This window comes from Arthrobotrys flagrans (assembly GCF_004000055.1).
Source record: "Arthrobotrys flagrans strain CBS H-5679 chromosome Unknown unitig_15, whole genome shotgun sequence".
Taxonomy (NCBI): domain Eukaryota; kingdom Fungi; phylum Ascomycota; class Orbiliomycetes; order Orbiliales; family Orbiliaceae; genus Arthrobotrys; species Arthrobotrys flagrans.
The window spans coordinates 4,887,903-4,909,766 of record NW_027137545.1 but is presented as its reverse complement, the minus strand read 5'-3'; the positions used below and the strand labels follow the sequence as shown (position 1 = coordinate 4,909,766).

Here is a 21,864-nt window from a genome sequence, read left to right as displayed (position 1 = left end):
ATTCGATGACTAGTCCCTCCCCCCTCTCACAAATGTACCTCCTCTCCAAACGGATAATTAAACTTCAACAGCCCATTCAACCCCCCAACCCACTCATCCTCATGTTCACTCCCCTCCCTCCAAATACACGGCACTCCACCTTCCCCACCTCCACAAAAATTCCCCATCTCACCAGTAATCTTAACCTCAACCCCCTTCCCGACCCCACCCCACCTCTTCCCATCAATCGAAACCTCAACCTCCTCACCCCTCGCCTTGTCCGATAACTTCAAACTAACCTCCACCTCAGACGGCAACACTAACGGTCTAAAACTCAGTGATCGAGGACAGATAGGTGTCAGGAGTATAGCGGGGACTCTAGGGTGGACAATAGATCCGAAGCTACTGAGTGAATATGCAGTCGATCCTGTTGGTGTACTTAAAATAATACCGTCGGCAACAGCTTCGGTTAGGAATCTGCCGTCTACGAAGACTTCTACTATTGCCATATGAGGGTTTTGTCCACGGTGGATGTTGACCTCGTTCATGGCCCATACACCAGATCCTTCACCACGTCCACCATTTGGGTGGGAGTCTGGAGGCCATAAGTCCCCTAGTAATTGTTCAGAACCCGAGAAGGCATCCATTTTAATCCGGCTACGACGCATTATACGTGCTTTATTCGTGAAAACAGCGGTTATAGCTGCTTTGTAATCGGAGAACTTCCATGGCCCGAGAAAACCTAGTGTGCCAAGGGAGAAAGAGAGTAACGGCGGAACGATGGGAGATGTAGAGAAGAGACTGGCAGCATGGAGGATTGTGCCGTCTCCACCGAATGTAACGGTCAATGAGGTTTTAAGGTGATATGGATTTCGGTTCGGATATGGTGGGAGGGTAGTATACGGTGTCGCATAAATTGGAAACGGTAGAGAGGAGTGTAGTTCAGTAGCGACCTGAGGTTCAAGGATGATATTTGTAGCCGGGTATGCGGTTTTAAGATACCTGCCGGTTTCATTAGCATACCCCTATACAAAAAGTAGCATTCCAATATTATACTTCGCAAACTCAATCATAGCCCCCGTAACAGACGGCATCCCTTCCTTCTTTATCAACAAGACATTATTGGGAGGTTGGCTTTCGGGAAACCTGATAATTTCAAGACTTCGATTTGTGCATTCTAGACAGTCACACTGACTGTGTAAGTCAGCTAGTAGCTCGAATTTATCTCTTGAAGTAATGGTTGTATTCCATACCGCGATATATCGGGTCTATCTTATTATCAAGGTCCCATATCGACTGAAGCTCTAACCTCGGTCTACTCGACGAGAAATAGCGTTGGGACACCCTACGGGCATCTATCGCTCGGAGATTTCGTATCCAGGGCCGCATGATGTATGATGAGCCTTTAATGATGCTGAGGATACTCGCAGCCAACTGCGGTAGTGGATTTTAGCAGTAATGTGATGTTGTTGAAGAAAAGTGGGTAATAAGATTCAAGTTTTCTTGAAGCTTAGCATGAGCCGAGCACCCACGCCATTTCCCTTAGTCATCAAACCGGAACCAAAGCGTGGTATTCTGTAGTTTCAACGCACTTTGCCAAAACAGCGGAGAGTAATTTACATTCATAATTCCTACGAAGGAGAAGACCATATTGAACGCCAGAAGACCTATAGATAATGCCAGAAGGACTCAAAGCCATGCACCTAAGTATACTCTACCAGAAGGAAACTTCCATCGTCTGTATCCATTACCCCACAAAGGCCGTAAGAAATGCAACTCTCCTTTCCTCCTCCCTCTTCTCAAGCGTCTCGCTCCTCCACCCGTCCATTGCCGTAGGTCTCCGCACAATAACCTCTGCAAACTCCTTTATCACACTTTTCTTCACCAGCTCCGTGGTCGTCACCCTGCTACTAGCACTCAACCGTTTGACCAGAGCCGCCGGTGTGAGTGCTTGAGGAGAAAAGTTGTTGGTTATCGCCGCGTCGTACTTGGGCGATAAAAGTGATATAACCTCTGATATGAACCCAGTAAGGTATATAAAGACGTTGGCGTGGACGGGTGGGGCAGCAGTAGGTAGCATATCGAGTATCTTGTCGGCTCCAGCTTTTCCGCCGACGCCCTTGACCACCTCTCCATAGAGCGACCCTGGGAGTACGCCTTCTTTGAGGTACCCCAGCCAGTCAAGTAAACACTCAGACATAGCCTCGCATTTGTCTTCTTCCGTGAATCCATTCCGATCAACCCCTTCCCATACCCAGTCTTTATCGCAGTCAAGAGATTCCCTTATCCATCTCTTAAGCGCAGATCTAGCATGAACAGAAGATCGGGTGAGTTCCTCGACACCCTCATAATCATCTCCACTGTCGTCCGTTAGCCCTGAGAAAAAAAGTTAGTTCATGTGAGAACACCGGCCCATGGGAAATGGCTGCATACCCCAAGTCTCCTTCACGAAAGGCCACCCCGGCAACATCGTCCACCTGACGCCCTCTCCACCCTCACTCATCACAATACCCCTCAAAGTCAACAAAAGGTACTCTGTCATCCTAAACAACTCCCGCGGCGCACTCCAATGTACCTCACCCGTGCACTTCGGATTCCCTCTAATACCACCTTCAGAATCAGGTACCCTCAACAATTCTGTGAGTCCGTATCCCAGGAACGTAGGTTTAAACTCGGCCTTAACAGGTATAAACTTGTCCTGGCCATGAGATACCCGCATCACCAACACATCCGCTAGTTGTTCTTTTCCTTTGTTTAGATGTCGAAGAAGGGAAGCATGCGCGGATCGCGACTGCCGACCGTGTTTTCTTGGGGGGAGAGCAAGCTGTAATGTAACCTGTTCTGCATCGCCAGGCTGCAATGTATGCGGCCCATCCGTTTCTGAGTTGTTGAACGTAGCTGATAGCCACTCCTTACACACTTCCTCCGTCGCTCCGCCGGTAGCACTGCTCTCATCTCCAAAAGCCATGGGGTCATTAACATCCTCCGACGTCACTTTAGTAAACCCGTCGTCGTCATCATCCATGATGGCAGGGAGAACAGGCCGCTTTACAAACTCGCATACAGCAGCAGTCCGACCTGTGTTCGCAATGGTTACAGTGCGACGAACCACCTGGTCCCAAGCAACATCTCCAAAGTTTACTATCTCGTTATTGGGATCTCCATCCACTATCACCGTAACTGCAGGACGAGCCTCGTTTTCGTGGCGGTCGAGTTCCTTCACAATCTCTATTTGTATCTGGGACCGTTTCTCCTGGTCGACACCAAGGTATTCGAGTGAGAACTCCGCGGTTACAGGTTTGTGGTCAGACTCCGTGATTGATTGATGCGAAAAGTACTTCAGTAGTTTTAGCGGGGCGGGGACATCAGATATATCGATGCCGTTGATAGAAGTGATCTCGTGATCATTCTTTGGTGATATAGTCAAGTCATCCTCATCTATACGCAACTCAGATTCGTCACCGATTTCTTCCTCGTCCGCGAAATCGAACAAAACATCGCTATGCTCAGTCCCATCGAGATGAGATTCCCGTTTTCGATCCCTGGCGTCAGCTAGTCTCCGGGCTTTTAGTCGTTCGATCTCTTCCTCTTCGACCTTTCGGTCCTTCCATAAAATTCGGTCGCAATAACTGGGTATCCTTGCTTTGTCGCTGGTATCGAATGTAGAGATTGTGTCTGGGTCGTACTTGTACGTCGGTGCGAACATGATTTTTCCTTCGTGGAAGTGTTGGAATGCTTTCCCTTCAGCTTGCACCCTCCGTAGCTGGTCGCTTTCAAGGAGAAAGCTAATCGTTTCTTCAAAACTACGATCTGGCTCCGAATGGTTGCTTTTATTATCATCGTTGTTATCCGGTGCCTGCTGATCAATACTCAACTTCAGCACTGGGTCGCTCCCATCCGCCTCTGGAGGGAGAAACTTGTGGATCGCTTTCCGTATTTCATTCCCAGACATTTCGAGCCTGTAATTTAGGTCGCCCGCCCAGACTACAATATCACACTCTTTGAAGGGGTATCCATTCGGATGCGCAGCCGCAACAGCTTCCGGTGCGCTTCCACCCCCAGATATCGGTAACGGGTTCGGGTGGAAGTAAGCTCTTCTCATTATCTCTGCATAGTCCCAATTCCTTCTGTCCACGGAGTTCACGAAAGCCGCAAGATGACAGTTCACAAAGACGATAGTAACCCCTCTTTCGTCCTCAGATTCCCGTAGTTCCTCAATCGAGTTGTCGGCAAACGACGGCGGTGATATTCCAGCAGCAGGCAACCCTCCAAAAACCAGTCTCGCCATAGCACCACCTTTGTTCCCCATATACCCCATCAATCCTGTGCCCACGCTTGTTGAACTCGGCGTAGTGATCTGAGGCGCGATGTCGGGTGAAACGTAAACGAACATCAAAACCCCTACCAATTGCTGGACGAGAAGACATCGATACTCAGGAAGGGCGGCCTATGAAGTTCACATCCCGGATCCATATTTAGCCGATCAATACTTCGACATTCGAGTCTATATGTAGCAGGTGCCAGGGATAGACAGGGCTTCAGATTTTGTTTCCCGTACCTGGATCTCTTCTTTCCACCGTTTCTGAACTGCTTCATCTACAGACCGTATAAAGTTCTCAGGAGCAGTAACATCCACTACTTCCTGGAGGCAGATAACATGAATACGGTTGTGCATCGGGAGGTGCGCTACAGCATTGGAGATTCCTCGTCCTGTTGGATCTGTCGTCGCAGCTGTAGAAACGGGTTCATGCGCCCCCCTCTCGACCTGAGCAAATTGTTGAATGTTTTCACCTTCATTCTCCCCGACATTGCATTCTTGCCTTTTAATTGTCTGTACCTGTCTATCTGGCTGACCATACTTTCCAGAAATCTCCTTTTTCGATCCAAAATGCTCTTCAGATCTTTGCGATTCTTGCCCGCTATCTTCAGTGCCTCCTGAAACGGCGTATCCACCCGTTTGCCTCGGCATACCTTCGGCATCTCCTGCCACTGCGGCAGATTGAGATAATCGACTCGACGGTCCGACGACAGGAGACGCGTGTGTGGTTCCTCTGGTTCCGGGTCTCTCCATGACCGCGGCTGATTCGCGTAGTATGGATCCGACGACTCTATGCGCTCCGTCGATTGACGCCACGTTCCACGTTGTGACTTTGATTGTGCATCTTGTCCGTCGGAGGAATTCCTTGCGACGGTGGTAGAGAGCGGCCGCGACGGGGCCACCAACGAGCTTTTCGAGATTATGAGTCGGCTGAGGACCGCTTGGGTCGGAAGCACTCGGGGTCGCCATAGGGCTGTCATGAGCGATTAGCGTTCCTGATGGAGCGTGTACGGGATGTGATGGGGAAATGGAAGATATCAGTATCAGGATGTGAGTCGGCGACAAAGCTTAGTGGGTTGGTACTTCAAAGTCTCGGCATCGATGTCTATGGCAGCCAACGCAAAAATTACAACAATTTGTCATACCCAGTGCATCAAAATTCTAGACGTAGTCTCGTGCCCAGACAAGTTTGCACATTTGGTCTCGTAGCGAGGCTAAAAATGAGTTTAATTCCAGAGACATTTGGGTCAGTCCCCGCTTCCTCGGTTTCAATGGGCAACGTATTGATCGTAAGAAATTCAAGATCTGGAACTGTTGAAAGAAGCCCGTTTCGCCACCATGTAACCCACTCTATAGTCGGTTTGCCGGTAAATTGACTTGCATGTGGGGCCTCTCGAGTGTTAGGGTGAATTGAAGCCTCGAACTCATTTAGCGATGTCTGGAGCAGGTGCAGGGCTTTTAATGATGCTGGAAGTTTCAGTGACTGTAAACCGAAATTCTGTCAATATTCTAGTACACCTTAGAGAGATTTTTAGAGTTAGGAAGCCCACACCTCCGTGCACGTGAATCCACCTGGACACTCTCACTTCGCTGTCAGTGGGTAATTATAAACTTGGCGTCCAGGAACGGCTTTCGGTTCGCTGAAAATGATGAGAGTCTCTAGGCACGGCCAACCCCAAAGTTTAAACCCTTCATTCGACGACCTAATCCCAATCTAGGTAATATTTAGGAGATGGAGGTGCCTCAAAGAATCTTCGTGCCGAAGAATACTCTCAAAACTCGGGTATCCGTTACTAGTTGATGAATTATCACATACAAGCTCCCGAAGCGGTGGTGCAAATTCGATGACTAATCCACTCTCACGTGAAAATGTATTAACTCAATGTAAGCGTTCCGAATTCTTAAGCTTTGACACAGCTTGAGCAAGGAGTAGGTGAGCGTTCACGTCTATCTCCTGATTCCCTACAAATCTGAATGAGATGAGGATACGGTAGTTGAATAGCCTTTGGATGATCGGTAAATACAGCCGCGGCTGTACTTGTGAAGATATCTCAAGAGCCTTGAGATTCGGCAGTCAGGGATATTCCACCGCACCTGTTGCACCACCGGCTTCCAGCAACAATACATTTGCCCAATTAAACTCTTTTGACGTATCACGTTCCTCTCCCGTTCCGGGATATGGTTTGCTGTCCACTAACCTGAGATCTTCCAATATTTTTGCACTTAACAATATCCATGACCTTGTAACATCTTCAAGAAATGCGTCTCGCCAGAAATCAGGTCAATTTCAAGGTCAATTGATATATATCTTAGACATGGGAGGGTCGGAATAGTTTGCCGGAGACCAGTAGTGAGCCTGGGACTCTCGATGCCGATATGAAGATGCTCTAATCGATCCTAGGACTTAAGAAATTCCAAGAATGCCACGGCGCCCACGGGTAAGTGATGATATGTGCTATCGAACCTGTTTTTATGAACCAAGATGAATTTAGGATCAACAAACTACACTCACCCAAAGATTAGAAGAGAGGGGTGGTAATACCGTATCATCCTCGATTTGCCAGGCTCAATACGGTGGAAAATACGTCTATATCCCGTTCTCCGTTGCCCTCCCCCCAAATTTCTTCAAACGAGAGCTCCCCTGTACCAGGCAATAACAAGTCAAACACAAAGCAAAAGTTTTTAATAAACTTCGGGCCTTGGTTAGTGGGGGACACTAAGGTGATATAGTACCGTGGGTCAAAACAGCCGTTTCCATAAGGAAGGACACAGTCACGATATAATATTGGTAGAGCCATATCTCGGAAGAGACTGCATGTTCGGACCACGGGTGCTAGTGCGCATGGATTGCAATCTTCGAATTATATTTCCCATCAGCGAGACGCACACACGGCCGGAGAATTAGCCAATTTGTAATTTTCGTATCTAGAAAAGTCAGCTCATATTTCTTACAGTTTTGAATATTTCGCCCCAGATCTCTGGTGGTACCCCACCCTCTTGTTTTTGGGGCTCCAGTCGTGAAGACATAGCTCTTAAGCTCTTGGGCTCCTGTGCCTCGAGCCTTGCATGAACCTTATAATATTATGGTATTGAGTCGAAATATTAATCGTAAGAAAAGGACAGCAGTTCTATTTGAGATAATACAATGGCGGCTCTCAAGATAATTGGACTGGTCGACGCATGCGCGCAGTGCAGTGCTTCAAGTCGGGTCCTGAACAGTCAGTGCTATAATGGCCAAGAGCTCTACACCTATCAAAGCAACTATCGCTGTAGCAACACAATCTGGCTCTGAGACTCCGTGAGACCAATTGCAAGCAGGACAACGCTGCCACAAAACTCTCAATACCGTTCATGTTCATGGACTGTGGCGCGCGGCGGCGAAAGAATCGCGACTAGAAACGAGACTAGAGGGAGATCTATAGCTAGCTAATGCTTCCTAGCTGCAGCTTCAAGGCCAAATTTCCAAAAGGAGCGGGTGAAAGAAAAACTGTTGCCTCTACAAATCCCTAGACGTTTTCTGGATATATTTTCGCATATATGCGGATTTGGATGCATCTCTTAGAGACTTAACAAGTTTCTGAGGGTATGATTAAGAAGGGAAGATCTTAAGATCGTTGATGTACTGAGTAGAGTTACAATTTTTAAAAATTAGCCTTAGCCTTTCAGTCAGTTAGTATCCGACCTTAGTTCGAACATGGTTTTGTATCTCGAAGCTGTACCTTTATCTAAGCGCCATATACGTATCACCCCCTAAATGATGTATACCAGGATACAGCCAAATGTCTCCATAGCCCCAGCATCGCAGTGGGCCATGTCATCTAACGCCGTCGTGTGCTGCTGACTAACTCCTTTAACTCCGGCGCTACCGTCAGCCAGCTGCATCTGTCAGCAACCCACAGTCGAGCAACACATTAACTCGAAATTACGACGCCCATGTGCTGAAAGTGGTCAAGTCGGAGGAATTTAATTCAAGAAGTTTAAGAGGAATCACTATGGTGTGATGGGAGCCAGAGGTCATGATTGTTTATAAAAGGGTTGAATGGTCCTGCGTGAATATGAAGTTCATTAGGCCATATAAATAGTCAGAATCAACATTCATACATCAATACAGCGCGCGGCACACGACAACAGGACTTCCAAAGCCAATTCAAACTCTTCCTGAAATTACCAAACGATATTCAATAATACATATTTTTGTTCATAAAGAAAGTACGGAAGAAAGAAAGAAACAAATATCAATATGTCGCATATAATCCTCACAGGTGCAACAGGTCTTGCCGGCTCCGCAATCCTCCAACATGCCCTCTCTTCACCTTCAATCTCCAAAGTCTCCATCCTCTCTCGACGACCCGTCGCAGCTGCCGATGGTAACCCAAAAGCCAACGTTATAATCCACAAAGACTTCACATCGTACCCTCCAGAGCTTCTAAGCCAGCTTTCCGGCGCAAGCGCATGTATATGGGCGCAAGGAATCTCCAGCATAGGAATGAAAGAGGATGAATATACAACAATCACAAAAACATATCCCTTAGCTGCGGCAGAGGTTTTCAAAGAACTTCCCGTGAAGGAGAAATTCAAATTTGTTTATATATCTGGTAGAGGTGCGGATCAGAATGGAAAGGCTAGTCAAATGTTTGGACGGGTAAAAGGAGATGCTGAGAAGCAACTGTTGGGAATCGCGTCGGGAAAGCAAACATTCTCTGTGTACAACCTCCGACCAGCTGCAATTGACCCAGGGAAGACTTGGATCGCAGAAAGGAAGCAAAATTTCGTCGAGAAAGCCTTTTTCTCAGGAGCGGCACCGCTATTGAGACCCATCATGTCCTCTCTGTTTACTACGACAGAAAATCTTGCCGAAGTCTCTGTAGCATTAGCCTTGGGGGACGGTGAAAAGATCACAGGGGAAGGCGTTAATCCTGATGGATTTACAATCGAGAATTCCGCTATTAGGAGAATGGCCGGACTATAACTGTTTACTAGGATCCGCCTGCCATAGTTGAAAGACGATAGTCTGGGCCTTATACAAACTCTTAATATCAATCCAAGTCGGAAGGGGTATGCGGTAGTCTAGGGCATGCGGTAGTATGATAAAGATAAAATGGCCCATAGTCGGACATGTATGTATTATTGTTATAAGAATAAAGGTTGCAATGACCTATCTCTACTCAAGGGTCCACTTCTATTACTTCGGGCTCCTCAGGTTTTGTGCTCCACGCATTTACACCTCCTCCCTGAGGCTCACTCACGCCGCTTTCATTCGACGAAGGCTGACTCGAAGAATCCCTGCTTGAATATGGATTATCGGCCGCCACATGCTGCTGAAACGGCCCGTGCCAACCTTCTTCAGAGCAAAAGACATCTCTATGCCTGTTGCCGTGAGCTAGGATCTGGATTGGGACACGCTTCATATCTGCTTACACAGAGGTTTATTAGCTCAATTTTGATTTTGATATTAATATGTGAAGGACATAGGAGTTTTATTTACCAGTTCTTCGCCAGGAAGTATCGCCTGACCTGGATTGAATCCCGGTTTTCCATTCTCCAGAAACTGGATCCTCGTAGTAAAGGAGAGAGGTCCATATCCCTCCAATGATTCGGGTAACTTTATCCGATATTCTCTCCTTCGCAATCCCAAGAACAATCCTTAAATTCGGAAACCATGCCGTGGGAATGTCAATCGCTTCGGTGATAAAGTCGATACAGGGGTTATACTTGAAAATGTCTACTCTCAGGTATTTTAATCCCGGTGGGAACATATATTTGAAATAGGACTCTCCAGTCTTTGTGTGTGCTATATATCTTCTGTGGGTATCTCTTCCATAGAAGAGATGCACACGACGAAGATTATCGAATTGTCTTAGTGATGGAATCTCCGGTTGCGGTGCATTTAGCCACGAAATGCGGATAGTCAACGTGTCAAGAGTTTCCATCTGAGGATGAAGTATTGCGGCAAGGCAGTTGAAAGGTGAGATGTTCGCATGTTCGAAAACTTGAACACTCGGAAAGAGGTTGACTTCGATATTACAAATGCCCCTCGCTTTTTGTAATAGAGGAACGAGCGGCTCGTACTCCAGCAGAGGCGTTTCATCCAGCCAGAGGCGCAGGTCTCTTATCAACAGCGGGTCTTCATTCTCCGATGTTGGGTTGGCTCCGAGCGGATCATAGTTGATTGCAGTCTCATATCCAGATGCCTGATAGTCTAGTGCCTGATATCCATTATAGTCCTGATCGATCTCCTGTTCCACCGTCCTGGCTAAGGTATTTTCAATCCGTGTGTAGAATGGAATGTCTATTTTATATTCGCTCTCGATCGAACCTATGGATATACTGTCTTGATAACCAGTCTTCATGCTCTCGGGGGTTCCATCTGTACCCCCCACATCGCTGGGGAAATCAGATACTGGCCTGATCTTTGGGGCACCGCTTGTACTTGCGAATCGAGAATCAATCCCAACTTTTGGAACTCCCAGGCGCAGAAAGCGTTCCAAAAGGAGATAATTTGCTGTGGCGAAGTCGACTAGTCTGACCATGCCTAGCCGTTCAAGTTGGAATGGGGGATCAAAGTGATGGAGGGTAGTTAACATAAACCTGGTGCTCGTGGCATTGATAGAACAGGCAAGTTCGATCTCCTGAAGGTCCTTGAGCTGATACAATAGTATCGTCGCCAACGTTGCGATTCCATATTCCTCCAGTTGGCTTTCAAAAAACTGAAAGGTCTCGATTCCTTCTTCAGCCTTTCGTTTTAGATGTTCTCTGAGCTCTTTCAATTGCATTTTGATAATATCATTATCCGTATCCGTCAATCTCAACCAATATCCGTCCTCAGCTCTCAAACGGAACGTTGCAGATTTAACAAACTCAACAAGAGGGTCTGTAAAGCTGTAGTTAACAATATTAAGCATAGTATCAGGATATTGGGTTTCTTCGTCAAACCATAGATGACGATTGATCATTGGGTAAGCGACACTCCTTAAACGACAGCATGTTTGTGACAGAGAGTTTAGGTCCTTGCAGCGTTTTGCAGGGACTGTAGGAAGTAGTTCCTTGGCTATCATTTGAATGATCTCAGTGGGAAGATCTGTAATTAAATATCCTGGGCCTATAAGTTGGCCTCTGGGAGGAGAGGAAGGCCGGAGCGTGGGTTGGACGGGAAGATCGAGATCCATCTTGAAGTACTCTCGTTCAATACTAATGACTAGCTTGATACATTGACTAATTAAGGAGTTAAGGAGGAAGTATGAGATTGAAAGAGGTTTAGATGATAGAAACCTAAGGCGCTCTTATAGGTGGACGCGTTCTATTGAGCTTATGAGACACATCCCCCAAGGGTGCCATGGTTCTTGGCATGTGGTATTTTTAGCCATCAACGCAGCTGCTTTCGGTTTTATAGGCATGCTCGTGCTCATCTGAACTATGATCGATAACAAACGCATTTGGTGACTTCCGCAATTCCAAAGTGTGAAGTTTTTGTGGTTGGTTTAATTCATTTGGAGGGTTGCATGGCCGTTATAGAAGTAGGTAAAAGAGAACATTGAGCAAATCATAACGAGACCAATCTGGGCCACCCTCTCAACTAAATTCAGCTCGTATGTACGAGACTTAGCGAACGCCATACCTATCGACACCACGCGGCCACGGGAATTAAATACAAGACGTGTTCAGAAAATTCAGTCCTTCCACTTCCATCTTTTCCCAATGAATCTGACCAAATACACCAAGCCAATCAAAACCGGCACCTCGATAAGTGGACCCACTGTCGATGCCAACGCCTGATCACTATCCGGACCAAAAGTCGCAACAGCGACCGCTATTGCTAACTCAAAGTTATTACTAGCCGCTGTAAAACTTTGTGTAACACTTAATTTATAGCCGAATCCAAGTCGGTGCGTCACTGCAAGGGTGGCGACGAAGATGACGATGAAATAGACAGTGAGCGGTGCGGCAACTCGAACCACTGATACGATCTGGTGGATGACTTGGCGACCCTGGGAAGCAAACAGGATGAGGATGGTGTACAATAAACCAATTAGTGACCATGGGGAGAGCCATTTCATAAATATCTCATATTTCGAGGGGCCTGCGAAGTGTCGGATGAAGAATCGGGTTATGACGGCGGCACCTAACGGTATACCCAAAAACACCGCGACATTCGTCGCAACTGTTGAGTACGAGATTTTGAGTTCATCTGCATCACCGATCACATTTATGAATAGGACGGCTAATGGCGCGAATAAAGCAATTTGGAGAATCGAGTTGATCACCACCAGAATAGCACAGTAGTTTGAATCACCAGCAGCGAGACCGTTCCAAATTAGAACCTAGAGCAAATCGTCGGTACATTAGCTCTGTGGCAAAAAGGATAACCGTTTTGCGTCTATCGACTAACCATAGCGATGCACCTGCCTAATCCCACTAGTATCAATCCGTTCCGTAGTTCGCTCTTGTCAGGCAAAAAAGCCCAGGCTAATCCAAGCTATATGCGAGTTCAGATATGTTAGCATACCGTTACTAAAATCCCGAGGCCGTATATCCAAAAGCCCTACCATCAGAAACGGAGCAACAATCCAGTTAACAAAAATGCTGAATGCAATCTGAATCCATAGTTCCCGTTTGCTGAAAGCATGGTGCAACACCTCATATTGAACTTTGCATAGGATCGGGTACATCATGATAAGCAGTCCAATTGCTGGTCCCATATACTATTAGCCTGCATCTCGACCGCGTATAGTGTAGTGGGTAGATACTAGATAACGAACCTATTGGTAGAGAGACCCCTACGAATTTGCCTCGGTGGAGTGTACGCTCGATACCCTCTACAAAGTTCCCCAATAAAACACCGACAATCATAGCCAATAGTATCCATAGTGCGAGATAGCGATCGAGAAAACCCAGGGATTTGAACGCAGATGCCTTTGAATTCTCCTCGGATTTAGATTCCTGATTCTGGCCTTCGAGGGCTCCCTTTGTTTCGAAAGTTTGAGGCGACTCGGTTCCTACTCCCATGTTGACCGCGGTATGATTGTGAAAAAAAATAATTAATCAAAATAGGAATCTTCAAGTAGAGAATGCCAAAGGATATGTTTATTGTGCTTTATTGTATTAAAATTATGGAAGACCAGGCCAGAGACTTAATATAGATAGGTGTTTTTCTCACAGTAGTATGACAGTCCAAACCAACCAATCAGAATCTAGCAGTGACACGATTCATCAAATTTTGCCCGACGCGCAATACAATATTCCACAACTTAAATCGTCGATGCCTGTCCAAGTTGAAACAGTTATGAGCTCTGATCTTCGTCTAAAATTCCGAATTTGGGCGACCCACTTTGTCCCGCTAGACGCATTATCTGATATCACGATAATAGGCACGACCAAGATTGATAAAGGAATATAACGGCGTTTTTTCTTAAAAGATATGAGCTCACGTTCAGCCCGTAGAATGTACGTACTAGCGCTCTGCTCCTAAAGTACCATTATCCCCGGAATAATCCGTCCAGCTCGTCGACTACGGCGATTGGTCTCGTAAGTTGAAATTTTTATACATCTCGAATTGACGAATGAGTGCTGCCAATTGACCCCCGTGGAATTTCAACCTCTTCTTCGATTACACTTGGTAGCTTCGAGGAGATTTACGGAAGTACTCCAAAGTACTACTTATTCACAACTCTGGGTCTAGGGACGGCGAAATTCTGGAAAGAGAATTAATTGGCCAGTAAGAGGTTGTCAGTGACATACACCCCTGTGGCGATATTGGTATTCTGACCCTTGCCCAACATTCTCGAAATGGATTTCAACCATGCAAAATTTTCGGCCGAAAATGCGCAGCCGGCATTAGCAAGTATGAACTAGAAGCCAGAAGCTAGAGCCTTTCCTTTTGTAGATAGTTGTGAAGGTTTTATAAAATAAAAAAATAAAAAAATAAAAAAATAAAAATAAAAATTGTAGTGACGTTGGTACGTTCGAACGTTGGCTGGTCCACCAAAATGCGAACTTCTGCCGCAACTGTGTGTCGAGATACACTACGACCAAAAAAATTAAAAGAAACACCAAAAAGATGAATCTACAACAGACTCGATTCGCCTCTGGTCACCCACGAGACTACTGAGAATCCGATAAGAGGCTTATATATCGCAGAGCGGACGGGATACGTAGGTGTCCTCTTTCTATGGTCGTAGATATCAGCCTTCTTCCTCGCAAACCACATGAAGTTAGCCTGCAAAATATTTTACAGGGTTGCTAGGAACACGTTTCCGGAGACGGTTAGTGGGAAAGGTTTGAAACCGCGAGCTTTTTAGTATATTAATGTCTTTATAAATCAGCCGTGGGAATACAGAAGTTCACATCAAAAAGGTGAAGTTCCTCATTTGGGCTTAATTAAACGTTTAGACAGACATCCCAACTAGCAAATAGGTGAAAGATACTATCTAACAGTGGCAGCTTTTATTCGCTCATATATAGTTTCAATATGGAAGTATTTTAGCTAAAATTTATTTAAATTTCAACTTATTATCGGCTTATTTGGGAGTCTTCTAGAATTTAGATTTGACATTCATGGGTGTTGTTTCCTTTAGATACAGCTGCTATTCCCCGCGAATTTGCCTGACCATATGCCCAATTCTAAAATAGAGAAACATTTCAAAGTATCTACACCTGATCCTTGCTATCCCGCTCCTCTATCAAGTCTTTAATATGCTTACTCAAAAAGTACTTCCCCAAGACAACATTCTCCAGAAAATGCGCCCCTTCCTGCCTCCCAATACAAACCCCACTCTCAGCGCCACAAAGACAATCAAAAGGTCGGGGACTGATATACTCAGTCGACGGATAAAAGAAAGCCAACTCCTCACCAGCCTCAAGATCCTTATCCGTAACAACACGCAATTCACCACAAATTCCATTAACATACATCCCATCAGAATTTGGCGGATATACCTCAATATCGATCGATGGGACGCATGAATGGTTTATATAGACAATACCGGAGGGGACTTCGATGTGAGTGGTTTTGCTAGTTTGGATGGATGACCATGTAGATTGTGGCGTGGGGATGTAGGTATTGATGTAGCAAATGTGAGAGCCTCGGGGTAATCTTGAGCGGGCGACAACGGAGTTTTGGTCTTCCGCGTTATGTCTGTATTCAATTACTTTGTCTAAGTTGTTTGCTGTTAAGGGAAAGGCTGGAGGGATGGGGCCAGAAATTGTGGTTGGGTCGATAAGACCTGGGGTGTCATTGGATTGAAGGTCTAGTATTTCTTGGCTAAGGATAGATAATAATGCAGGTAGTGGTGTATCTCTTTTGTACGGTGAATAAATTGGGGAATGTAATTTTCTTTCAAAGTCTATCACTCGCGTTCCTTTGATTTGGGACATGCGGAGCTTTTATGTTCGGAAAGCCCATGAATTCTAGCCCTTCTAGAAGTTCAGATCTATGGGGAACACTCACCAGAATCTCGACCCAGATTTAAATCTCGCCTAACTCAATCGATACCGTCCTCGATCGATCTCGAAAAGCGGAGCGCACTACGGGAAACTACGGACCAAAAACTTGATCTTTCCCATCTTGTTGGGTACCTGCAAGGTACCTAGATAGTCTAGAATGTGCATCATGCAGGCAGGCGCGGCAGAAAACCCAACCTCTTTTATTCAGCGAGGAAATCAATTGGCCCAATATTAGATCTTCGCAACTTCAATAATGGGTTGCATATCTACGCATATGCACATCGGAGAGGTACAAACATGATATTAAGTTGGCGTACTTTGAGAAAATAAGTTAATTGACCATGTAGGCACAATGCGTATATCGCCAATATATCGATGAATTTGCAACGCTTCTGCTAATCGAGTGGATCCCCACACACACTAACACGATATCATTCATGTTGAGGCTACCCATATGACCGACTTAGGCCCGAAGCTTCACGTTACCCAAGTTGCCCTTAGGGTAGGGCAGGCACGCTTTGTATAACCAAATTTATGTATATAATGAGGTTTCAGAGGTATAGGATAGGATAGCTCATTATTGAATTCACTACATACCATCTTTATATACACTTTGTAGGTTATGAGTTTGGAGGCGTAATACTTTACTCTTCTATAAATTTACTCATAATTTTCTGAATTAACTATTTAATTTGGTTTCTTCCAGGACTATTGAATATCAGAGCCAGAAGGAAGCTGTAAAGAGCAAAAAACCAGGACTGTTGATAGCAGTAGAGTCTGAATTATTTATCGTAGAATTTGAACCAGAATTTATAGTAGGATCTGAGTTAGAATCTGAAAAGCCAATTTTAGTGGATTTACGATGTGAGAGCGCAGAACTTTTTGAATAGTTAGATCAAAAGAAAAATACGCTTGTAAGAATAGTACTAAAATCCTACGTAGCCTACCACCCAAGTATCGGAACGTTAGGGATAATATCAATTATGATCTCACGAAGAATCCCAAACTGTCAGCCAATACAGTACAGCACGTCCTACTGAAGAAAAAGACGGAGCTGAAGCTACGACCTAAGCAGCAGCAGCTAGCAGCTTACCATACAGGAACCTCGAGCTCAAGGTCAGGATCTGCAGGGTCGAGCTCAAGTAACCGTAGTTCTGGAAGAGGAAATGGGCTAGGACGGCACGCAGGTAACACAATGGGTCGCAACTCACAAAATACCACAAATTCAGGCCAAGGCTTTCAATCTGGTAATTTCAATTTGGAATTCCTAAGATATTGTTATATAAACTGTGATAAGTCTAACCACTACATCAATTAGTACTAAAATTTAATTAGCTGCAGTAGTAATAATAATTAAAACAGTAGAGGTGATAGGAGCCATGGCAGGAATAATCATGATTGTAATTGAGGAGGAGCTCAACCCAATGCAAACATGATAGCACCACCACTGCAGGAGAGCCAGAATCCACAAATTATATAGAAGGAACCTACACGGCTACAGAGCTACTAAGCCCTGTCGGTCCGCAATCTGACGTCAGCCTCACCGAAGGAGCTCGAGTTTCGAAGCTGCAGTGACTACTTGACACAGGCTGCGCTAGGCACATGTCGCCACACGAAGCAGACTTCGTGGAAATAAGGCCCTACAGCAGGAAGATGTTAATGGGTAGCAGCACAACCACACCAGTTCATGGCGTAGGCACTCTACGCCTCCAGCTGTCTATAAATGGAAGGCCTCAGCATATCCAGTTCACCGATGCTTATTGGGTACTACAATTCAAAGCCAAACTCCTGTCCCTAGGCCAATTAGAACCTAAGGGAGTATTCGTACGCAAAGACCATTGGGCCTAGAACTTTACAACAAATCCACAGGCGCAGCCATGGTACAAACGAGGTGTCTACCTAATAGCCTCTACGAAATACTTATGCACTAATGGCCTGTAACCACTACCAAATTAGCGGCCATGACCCCGCCCATGCTGGAGTTCACCTAAGCTCAAGCAGCGAGCCTATGTACGTGGTCCGGACGATCGACGAATGGCACAGAATCCTAAATCACGCCGTAAAGACCCCAATGGCGAACGCCACACTTACTAACTGCCACAGTCCGACTTAGAGCGTTACAGAGCCCAGCTAGGAGCTGCAAACTACTTTGCAGTAATTACCAGACCAGATATAGCTTTCGCAGTCTTAGAGCTGGCTAAGTACGCCCCAAATCACGAATAGTTCAAATGGTTATTCACCTATTTAGGTGGCATTACTACTATGAAGTTAATGTATAGGATTGGAATAGGCTATGTTGATGCAAACTATGGTAGAGATTGAAATTATGGTAAAACCATCTCAGGCCATGTTTTTATACTTAATGGTTTATTTGTAAGCTGGAGTGCCTAAAAGTAGAAAATAACTTGAATTGCCCAGTTGACTGCAGAGTTTGAATACGCGGTATTAGTCCACGCAGTGAAGGAAGCGTTATGGTTTAAAGGCTTATTTAGGTTTAAATTGGTGTTAATTTATATATATAGCATTGTTGTCACTCAAATAGTTAGTATTACGCATGTTAATATTATTAACTGATTAAAGTATATAAATGTTTGGTATTATTTCCTTAAGGGTCATGTCTAGGATGGGAATATAAAGCTGTGTAGAATTAAGAATAGTGATAATATGACAGATTTTTTTACTAAGTTTTTGAAGAAAATCTAATATTACAATTCACGAAATTACGTGATGTTATGGGTTTAGGGCTCAACTAATGAATTTCATTGAGTCTTATTAAAAAAGTTTAATAGAAAGGGAATGTTTTATTTTATGGGTACTATCATTATTATTGCAATTCGTCGTAAATAGAAGAGTATTAATGTGAGGAAGATAACATGTAGGCTCTGGGAGCCAAGCAGCAATCTAGCTGCCCCATCAGCTATACGCAGGAAGTATGCAGAGAATAGGATGTGTAGGCATAGAAAGACCTGAGAGACTGAGAATAATAATAACAAGACAAAGACGCGATCCTAGAAATAAGTAACAAAGGAAATTGGTTGGACCAAGGGAAAGCTCTTCGACAATGGAAAGGTTTTGTGGAAAGAACGTGATTTATAGAACAAGAATGCCAAGATGCGTTAAGAACAAAAATGCAACAGAACACTGCGACCACCTATTTCCACCACATTAAGTTGAGGAAAGATGTTGAGGTTATTTACATGACTGATTGAGGGTTGAAGTTTTATGTGACCCTAAGACCGAAGCTTAAGCTGCCCTTAGGGCAGGGCAGGCACGCCTGTGTAACCAAGTTCGTAATGAGGCTTCAGAGGCATAGGATAGCTCACCACCGAATTTACTACATACCACCCTCTACACATAGACATGCTTTACAATTCAAACTTATCCTAAAGTGTCCGCGTTCTTTGCCTTTTTGGGTGGTGGGATAGCAAACGATGTATTAGGATATGTATCTGCTCCGATAGCGTCTCCGCTGTGAGTATATCCGGAATCCGATCTCACAGATGCTGATTCGGATCCTTGCGCGAAGTCTGAACTCCGAGAGAGTGTTGTAACGTTAAAGCCTACGCCGGAAGGTATCTGATCGATAGCCGAACATAGTCTTTTAAGATGAGCTGGCATCCACAAATCATAAACGTTCTTGATGAATTTATATGCCGTCCATTTATCAGCAGTGCTCGGAATGAACGTATAGTAGACGATCGGATGGCGAAAATACTTGACAGAACTTCCATTGATCACAGGGTAGTGCCCATAGATCCGTACACTATTGTGGTCGTGGGAGATCGAAAATGCTAGGATTTCACGGTCCAGCTCTTGTTCTCGCTTGACGAGTTTGAAGAGTTCCACGACGGCTCTAACAGCAACCCACATGCTGTGAGCATTCTGTCGGTCTGCGATTTCGAGCGGTTGCCCACTGCATTTCACCTCACAAGAAAGAAAGGGGAAAAACATGTAGTATGTTGCCATAAAGCAGGATCGGTCGTAGAAACGGTCACTGAGGAAAGGGAGCAGTGCACCAAACTGCTTTTCTGTGAACGCTTCTTCTTTGAATCCAACGGCATAATCGGGTTGCGGGCGAGGGCTCGTCAATGGAACACACCCATCCCAACCGTCGTTATAAGTTTCGACCAAGATTTTGAGATGCTTCGAGCCGAACTTAGCGAGTGTCTCCGCGGACGGTACGACGAGTGGGGTAATATCTCGCATGACTCTAGCCTCATTTCTTTCTTTGACTTTACGGAGTGTTTCTTCGAAGACATCATCCCGAAATAATGAATCAATGGGAGCCAGTTGGTCTGCTGCTAGCAAAGTTTCGAAAGTCTTTCGGCTCTCGTCGGTTATCCCGAGATCTGACCCCTCCATGAAAACTCCTTGTGTCGTGAGGAAGACATCGTACCGCTCTGTGTTGTAAGGGATGCTTTTGGACTCTCTCGGTTTTTGATCGGTCGGCGTAGCAGAACTCAATTCTGTCTCCGATCGTTTTCTACGAATCGAGCCGGAAGCCTGCCGTTTTAAAAGCAACGAATGGCCCATTCTGTAACCTCTCTTCTGTTCTGCGTAATCCTTTGGCCAACGGCTTGTCCTTGCCCAGTAATAGATAGGATCCTGGTCTTCGCCACCGAATTCGCCGCTTAGTTCTACTCCTTCGTCGAGACCGTCCTTAACGGATTTAAACCGCTTCCGAGGAGGTCCCCCAGAAGCCGGAGGGATCGATTCACGTTGTCGCTTGCTTTCCGCCCACTCAGCTAACTTCTCTTCTAGGTTGGGGTCTGTACCGCCGGTCTGAGCGCCGAGCCGGGGCTCTTTGCTTTTGCGTCGAAAGTTCTCTTCGCACTCCCCTGTGTCTATTTCGCTCTTGGTTAGCTAAGTAACTGATGATGGAGAGCAGAAGCGACCGACCTCTATGTTTATTTTTCGATACACTCTTCTGCCCCTCTTGGAGGGGTGTCGATATTGGGTGGGTGGCCATGTTGGCCCTCATTTATGGTATGGTGGAAGGTTGGTGATAGGTGGTGATGTGGGAGGGCTCTGTGAGATTGGATTCTGAGAAAGGTTCTGCTCTTTGGCGGAGGGTAAAGTATTTGGATTCATTCATCTCGTGCGTATGCGGGTTATGAGGTGGTTAGCGAAATGGGGATGAGTTTGGGGGGAAAGTATTTTTCCTACACAGTTGAGATATATCGCATGGCACTCAAACCTGCTCAACTGCAGTAATAAAATAACCCAATCCAACAGAGCTCCCTCCGTCCCATATCTACTAAGCCAAAGAGCAGAGACTTTCTAAGAACCCAATTTTACAGAGCCTGCTCCTGGCATGAGAGTTTGAGACGTGTACACCATTCTTGATCTCCAAATAAAATAAAATTCGGGCACGAATTTAGGCCCACCCAGGTTAATATCAAGTGCTCTTTGGGTTAAAATGGGCACTTAGCTGAGGAGTCACCCATTCAGGATGTTACTGTGCCAGATAGATACATGGCATTTCATTCGTTGAGTTAATCTGGTGGTCGCGGCCTGCGTGCAATCATTGAGCCCCATGGAGAAGAGAACAAGTTCAGTCTTGCGGTCATAAATTCCAAAATGCACGAAAATACTGGTCTCAAAATACAACATTTTATTGCGTTGGACGATTCGGGATTCTTGCGTAGCGCAAAAGAATTCAAAGCCAGACGGGTAAGTTTCTACAACCGTAGATGTCCATCCAGATCTACGCTACCATTGCTATCAAGAGTTACTATGAGGTACGATGCTTACGCGTACGGAGAACTGCAGTTTATAATTGTAGCTAACAACCACTAAAAGCTTCAGACACGGCCGTGAATGTATCGTTGAAAAATCAGTCCGGCATCCCCATAACAAATAGATAAACGTCCAATTTTAAGTCACGACTACAAACTCAAGAAGTGTGAGCCGGGGGTTGTTGGTTGGCAGGGTTCAATGGAGAGTCATCAGTCATCTGCCTAACGGTTACATTCCAGACAAGCTTTGCGATCCCTGACTCTACACTATGCCGATAGAGTGTTAACTCACCAACACTCCGTTCAATGGACTACCAGCTCTTCGAAATCTTCTTCGTCTGCTTCCCCTTTTTCATCTCCAGTACGAACTTGTGGGATTTAGAGTTGCAT

At 45.4% G+C, this 21,864-nt stretch overlaps 5 protein-coding genes across 7 annotated transcripts; 1 reads left to right on the top strand and 4 right to left on the bottom strand.

Moving 5' to 3' along the window:
• Nucleotides 1-26: 26 nt before the first annotated feature.
• On the bottom strand, nt 27-5,266 carry DFL_001338 (uncharacterized protein; the record flags this gene model as incomplete). 3 transcript variants are annotated; one of them, XM_067629944.1, is made up of 5 exons in its annotated part: nt 27-981; nt 1,036-1,173; nt 1,233-1,247; nt 1,731-2,355; nt 2,413-4,372. In XM_067629944.1, 5 exons carry the CDS (start codon nt 4,370-4,372, stop codon nt 27-29), a joined length of 3,693 nt encoding a protein of 1,230 aa, XP_067495915.1. The 3 variants fall into 3 exon arrangements, with proteins under 3 accessions (XP_067495915.1, XP_067495913.1, XP_067495914.1); XM_067629942.1 differs by lacking the exons at nt 1,731-2,355; nt 2,413-4,372 and having other exon boundaries at nt 1,036-1,156; nt 1,233-1,368; XM_067629943.1 differs by lacking the exons at nt 27-981; nt 1,036-1,173; nt 1,233-1,247 and adding an exon at nt 4,538-5,266 and having other exon boundaries at nt 1,727-2,355; nt 2,413-4,426.
• A 3,271-nt stretch (nt 5,267-8,537) lies between these two features.
• DFL_001337 (uncharacterized protein) lies at nt 8,538-9,266 on the top strand (the record flags this gene model as incomplete). Its single annotated transcript, XM_067629941.1, has 1 exon — nt 8,538-9,266. One exon carries the CDS (start codon nt 8,538-8,540, stop codon nt 9,264-9,266), a length of 729 nt encoding a protein of 242 aa, XP_067495912.1.
• Nucleotides 9,267-9,462: 196 nt separating this feature from the next.
• DFL_001336 (uncharacterized protein) lies at nt 9,463-11,463 on the bottom strand (the record flags this gene model as incomplete). Its single annotated transcript, XM_067629940.1, has 2 exons — nt 9,463-9,707; nt 9,783-11,463. 2 exons carry the CDS (start codon nt 11,461-11,463, stop codon nt 9,463-9,465), a joined length of 1,926 nt encoding a protein of 641 aa, XP_067495911.1.
• A 501-nt stretch (nt 11,464-11,964) lies between these two features.
• Nucleotides 11,965-13,300, bottom strand: DFL_001335 (uncharacterized protein; the record flags this gene model as incomplete). The annotated part of the gene is made up of 4 exons (XM_067629939.1): nt 11,965-12,615; nt 12,684-12,770; nt 12,841-12,983; nt 13,054-13,300. 4 exons carry the CDS (start codon nt 13,298-13,300, stop codon nt 11,965-11,967), a joined length of 1,128 nt encoding a protein of 375 aa, XP_067495910.1.
• Nucleotides 13,301-19,114: 5,814 nt separating this feature from the next.
• Nucleotides 19,115-20,705, bottom strand: DFL_001334 (uncharacterized protein; the record flags this gene model as incomplete). Its single annotated transcript, XM_067629938.1, has 2 exons — nt 19,115-20,580; nt 20,636-20,705. 2 exons carry the CDS (start codon nt 20,703-20,705, stop codon nt 19,115-19,117), a joined length of 1,536 nt encoding a protein of 511 aa, XP_067495909.1.
• Between the last annotated feature and the right edge of the window lie 1,159 nt (nt 20,706-21,864).